A 5,850-nucleotide genomic window follows, 5' to 3' on the forward strand; every position below is an offset into this window, starting at 1 on the left:
TTCGCTTCACCTGTTTTAATTTGCACCAGATGTCGAACACTTAGAAAAGTATTGGAAGGTAAAATGCAGTGCATGCGCTGTTACAAATTTACAAAACAGTCGCGTATCACAAAGTACATGTTAACTCCATGTCCTGCTTTTGCAGTGAATATCCCAAAAGATTTTGTTGCTCTGTGTTTATGTATATCTCCACTTAGCTTACACTGATGCGAAAATCATTTAGAATGGTTTGATATCGCCAACAGGGGCATTCAGTGCCAAAATACATGATATATATCAGATCTATGCGGTGTTAAGTAGCTTGACAAGTGTAACTTTACATATACTACAGCCTATATACAAATCAGCATCAACCAACGCACAAGAAGCAATAGTTTCAGCTGCCATTGCCATGGCAGCTGTGCCGTGAGTGTGTCAAATTATTTGTGAAAGGTGGTTTTCCAGCATCGCCAGTTCCTCAGGGTTCATTTTATCAATGCTGTTTGCTGTATCAGTCCAGTTTAGGTGATTTAAGTCCCTCCCTGTGTGACTGATCCCCCTGGGAATCCCTTTGGATATATTTTTCCATCCTTTGGGTTACAGTGCTGATGGCAAATAATGACCATGCTTCCATGACTGACTGCGCAAGATGCACTCAACACCCATAGCACTTAAGGAAAAGCATTTTCTCGGGCTGTAACATTGCAGGTGTTACTTCGGGGGGCTTTTCTTGGGCATTCAGGTATTCACACTTGCCTCCTTTGGGCAGGCTACAAAAGGCAGCAAGGCTCAGCTGAAAGCAAAGTGGTGCGGGGCGATATTCCAAACCCAGCCCTGGTGGGACTCGGAAAGTAGCTGTGGCTTCAGCCTTGCTATTCCAAACCCACTTTTTTGGGGGTGGGGTGCTGCTGCAAGAGGTATTTGCAGCATGCCAGCTGCAGCATTGATATGTTCCTATGTACATGGTGAGGGTGGTTTTGGGGGATTAAAGGGTTAAAACTACACCCAGCAGCCCAGGGTCTTGCTTGGAGCACCCCAAAACCCATAAAACCCCATGGAATGCAAGAGTGCTGAGCATTCGTGCTCAGAGTTGCAACACTGGCGTGTCCCAGGGAAAGGCGTTTTGGTGTTGCTGTTGCTAAACGGATTAGGTAAAACCCTGCTTCCTAGCAAAGAGGATTTTCAGAAATGCTCTTGCAGGGATGATGAAGGCTGGGCAAGCCCATCTCTGTTGGGCCCATCACTCTTGGGGTGACCCCAAAGAGGAGGAGGAGGAGGTGGTGATGACTGTTTTTTGGGCATCCTACTCCATCACTGGCAGCTGTCCTGACACAACCAGGACAGGGCAAAATTTACTCATGGTTGCCCAAGTTGGAGCCTGTAGGGAGGCAGTGGGGGACATCAGTGCCCACTCACCCTGACAGCTCTTCACCAAAGGTGGACAAAGTGAGGACAGGGGAGGGGAACCCCTCGGGTGGGCTCAGGGACATGAAGACATCTCACCGTTGCAGGGCCGGGGTGCAACACCCTATCAGTGCATGGCAAAGAGGGTGGCAAGCAGGAGGAGGAGGGCGAGCCAAGCATCGGCAGGGTGCAGCCGGATGCCCGAGGCCAGGCGGTACTCGCGGTACTGCTGCACGCACATCTCACGGATCACTTTCGTCACCACCTTGGTCTCCAGCTCCGTCTCCGTTTGGTTTGCCCCTGGGCCTGCCTCCGAGCCGTTCTTCTTGGCAGCGGGGCCAATGTTGTACTCAGTCACTGTGATGTTGAAGCAGTCAGCTACGAACATGTCTTGTGTCACAGGGCTGGTGTAATCCCGGTAGTAAACCCGGTTGGGATAACGTGCTGAGTTCTCGTTCCACCACCTGTACTCGTCGGGGCTGTCGAAGTGGTAGTGCATCCCCGACATGACGCGCCCCATGGCGTAGCCCCCCAAGCCCCCCACCACAGCACCTGCTGCTGCTGCCCCAGCCACATGCTTGAAGTTGGTCTTTGGGGGTTTCCACGGCTTTTGGTGGTGATAGTTTCCTCCACTGGATGGGTTGTATCCCCAGCCGGGATTGTGGGGGTACCCTGGGTTATGTGGGTACCCTGGGTTGTGGGGATACCCCGGGTTGTGGGGATAGCCAGGATTTTGGGGGTAGCCGGGCTGGCGGGGGTAGCTGGGCTGGCGGTGGCTCCCAGTGCCCCAGCCACCCCCACTGGGTTTGCCTTTACCCTTCTTGGAGAGGGCAACATCAGTGCAGGCACCAAGGAGCAGGGCCACCAACCAGCAGGTGACGAGGAGCCTGGCCATGGCTGCAGGTACAAGGACAAGCAGTGTGTTAGGGGCAGGGGACAGAGACCCCCAGCTGTTGTCTGCACCATTTGTAAGCATGACAGGCTTTATGCTTGCTTGCATCCAAATCATGCATCATATAAAACACACATCATCCCCTTTAATCTAGCTACAGAATGAACAGTTTGAGCTTAAATGATTGTTTACTCCCTTCTCCCTCCCCCCAGAACCCCTATATCTCTACCTTCCCTTGCTTGGAACCTCCTGTACAGCTTTCCATAAGCCACAAGGGCCAGCTCTGCTGCTAACAGCAATTCTCAATAGTGGAAAAAAGAATTTTGGGAAAAATGCTTAACCAGACCTGAGATTTACACTCAGGCTCTCCCTGGAGATCTTCTGCAAAAGAATGAAATTCACTGTGTTTTGCCCAAGTCCCTGTTTATGCACAACAGACCTTAACTGAAAACCAGCTGGTGGTGTCTTTCTGGTTAATGTATTTGCAAAGCTGCTTACTCAGCATTTTGCTGCTGGCATCCCGGGGCATGCAGGATGCCAGGAGTCCCTTACACTTACAGTAGCTGGTGGGAGGAAGAAATGCCACTTTAATGAGCTGTTATCTCCCTGTGAAACAGTGAAGGAGTAATAAACACCAGGTCTATGCCTTTGGAAAACACCTTCTGAACTGAAAAACCCCTTCAGGTTCCACATGCAGCACGAAGGAGCATCAAGTTACTGCAATCCTCATGATCAGTAAGCGTGTCCAGTAATACAAAAGGGTAGACAACGTGCTGGGCATGCTTTCTGGCTCATCTTGCAGCAAGAAGTAACCGCATTTTGGATCTTGAGTGTTTTTTGCAGGCATTAATGGTCACAAGTAAATCCAAAGACAAGTTTAATGCAGATAACAGATGGCTCTTGTGAGATATTGCTTTTAACAGAGCAAACAGCCACAACAATTTCCTCTTGAAGCCAGAACTTTTTCCTTTTGCATACCAGCTAAGGTTTTATGCTCCATGAAAAAGGACACTAATCTCTTTCTATTCAGGTAGTAATGCCCTTTTACCCCTCAGAAAATTCTGGCCTGAAACAATCTAGGAAATCTTGAATTGCGGCACTTTAACAGCAGCATTTTGGTTGGGATCACTAGCAAGAGTCTTAAATAACAACAGGGAGGATGCAGTGAGGTGACCCCTGTGATGGGGAGGAAATCCAGTCTTGGCAGCTGCTTTTCACCAGGTTTGCTGCTTTCCCAGTCCCACAGTACCCACCCACTTGGGAGCAAGCAACAATGAGATCAGCTAGTTTAAAAATAGCCAGAAGACATGTCAAAAAATTTGGATGGGTGAATGCTCCCTTGGGATCTCAAAGAAGGATTTGGAAAATAGGGAAAAAAAAAAAAAGCAGCAAGTTGGCAGCTCATTTTAAGACATGTGACTTCCTGAAGCAAGTTGCAAGGGGTGGAAAAATAACCCTAAAACACAGCCTTGATGAAAACAGGTTTTGGGAAGGCCCCAAAGGATATTCCAGCCCGGCAGTACCGACCTGATCCCCTAATTGTATTTCAGCTCTGACAAACCCCGGGGGGGGGGGGGGGTTCGGTTGTGTTTGCACAGCTAATTACTGAGCTCCTCAGGTGGCTGAGCTTCTCCCTTAATAAACGCAATTAAAACCCTGCAAGAGATAAGGAATGCGGATGCACTTACCTGGGGGTGAGGTGCCTGGTCTCAGTAGCTGCTTTCTTTGTCTCAGAGATAATATTTATGATGTGACTGATCTGAGAAGCCTTGAATGGAGATGATTGATTAATTCAGCTGATTTATGGCACTCGGGGAGGGGTAGAAGGAGGGTTTTATGTCTGCACCCGTGTTTACAACCACAGTGCCAGCATGGCAGAAGGGAAAGGGAAAATGGAGGTTGCATAGAGCGATTGCGAACAGCAATTACATGTGTGGGAGTGTGCAGCTGTGCGGGGGGCTGTCAGATACAGCTTTGGCCCCGGGGAGGAAATCCAGCACCCCCTGCCAAAATCACCCCAGGCCAGGCCTTGCTACAGTGCCCTGGGCCCAGATGAGGGTAAAGGAGAAAAGAGAGAAGGTGGAGAAGGGGTAGGGCAAGGGCAAGGCAGAGGAGCAGTGGGGTAGAGGGGAAGACGCTCGGTTTGTGCTTCGAGCCGAGCCCCCTCTGCAATGCTGGGAATTGCTGAGTGCCGGTGGCACCGGGGCCACAAAAACAGGGCTGGGGGAGGTGTAAGACATGACAGCTGCTTTCTGATAATAACATCCCTGCCTTTCAGAAATCCCCCCTTTTTCCACCCCCCCCCCAGCACCAGGGAAGCACAATTTTGCACCACTGGGCCCCAGGCTCCCACAACACCGGGCGAATAAAACACCGGGGGTCGACCGGGGGGGGAGCGACGACATTTTTCCACCAGAATCAGCCCGGAATCGGAATAACCAAGCAGCGGCAAGCAGCAGAGCTCTTTTAAGGCTGGCAGTCTCCTTCGGAGCTGGAAATGCCTATTTTAGGCAGCGAAGGGAGGGCAGCCCTCATCCCCTAAGGCGATTCAGCCGTCAACGCCGCGCAGAGCCCAGCTCCGACCATCGCCCCGGCTGCCCCCCAGCCCCCGCCTGGCTTCGTGCCCCCCAGAGTCCCTGCCCCGGCACTCACCACCGCCTGCTCGGCTCAGGATGATCCAGTCCCGGCCGCAGAGACGGGGGAAGGAATAAATAGCGAGAGGGAGGAGCCGGCTGCCGAGCACAAGCTGCACAGCCTGGCCAGCACCCTCCTTCCCCTCGGAGAGCACAGCGTTTTGGGTTCTTCCCTATCTCTCCCGGCATGTACGAGCAATGCAAGAGGCAAAACTGGAAAATTGCAGCGCTTGGCTGGTTTATTCACGAGTTGTTTCTATTCGGTGATATTCAAGAGTTGTTTGTATTTGGGATTTGGGGCTGGGTTGGAAAGCTCAGTGTCAGGGCTCTGGGTGCCGCAGTATGAGAAGCAAAGGAAGCTTTTAGTGGTGCCGTTTGTATCCAAATCCATTAGCTTGTAAAAACCCATCCACTGTAAAATATACAGAGAGAGATACTCTGCAGCTTGATGAGTAGAGAATAAAATAGACTTAGACCGACAGCAGAAATGATGGGTCTGTCTTCTGAGTTCATCTTGCTTTGATTGAGTGAAACGGCAGAGCAGTTGCAGAGCTCCTGTAGATGTGTGTTTTGAGGTATGCCTCTACCACAAACACTAATTAAAAATGATATGTGATGCTCATGACAAGCTTATATAGCCCCCTTTGTTTGGAGGATAAGGGAATGTATGGCTATAGTGCGCTAATGGCTCAGGCAAGTTTTTCATCTGGCCTTAATTCCCATCCTTTAGGTTAGGCTACGGTAAAAGGGTTGAGCCTGGAGCACCCAGGGGCACTGGCACAGTGGTTAGGAGATGCAATTGCACCTTGAAGCTAATTGCACCCAGATGGATTTCTGCATGGCCGCCCTGGTGGTACTCCCACCACTGGATTACACAGTACATCTGGCCATAAAGAGGACTCCCAGCCCCTTGCTCCATGTGCTTCTCTATCCATCTGACCA

At 50.7% G+C, this 5,850-nt stretch overlaps 1 protein-coding gene across 1 annotated transcript; it reads right to left on the reverse strand.

Annotated features, from left to right (window-relative positions):
- Nucleotides 1-5,129, reverse strand: PRNP (prion protein (Kanno blood group)). The gene is made up of 3 exons (XM_083811748.1): nucleotides 4,928-5,129; nucleotides 3,964-4,043; nucleotides 1-2,280 (listed from the first exon to the last, which is right to left on the reverse strand). Exon 3 carries the CDS (start codon nucleotides 2,276-2,278, stop codon nucleotides 1,511-1,513), a length of 768 nt encoding a protein of 255 aa, XP_083667874.1. The 5' UTR covers nucleotides 2,279-2,280; nucleotides 3,964-4,043; nucleotides 4,928-5,129; the 3' UTR covers nucleotides 1-1,510.
- Between the last annotated feature and the right edge of the window lie 721 nt (nucleotides 5,130-5,850).

Source organism: Anser anser, assembly GCF_964211835.1.
Source record: "Anser anser genome assembly, chromosome: 26".
Taxonomy (NCBI): Eukaryota; Metazoa; Chordata; class Aves; order Anseriformes; family Anatidae; genus Anser; species Anser anser.

What these genes read in the sequence shown, in the direction of transcription:
- PRNP (XM_083811748.1), bottom strand. Translation starts at nt 2,278, where the DNA reads ATGGCCAGGCTCCTCGTCACCTGCTGGTTGGTGGCCCTGCTCCTTGGT.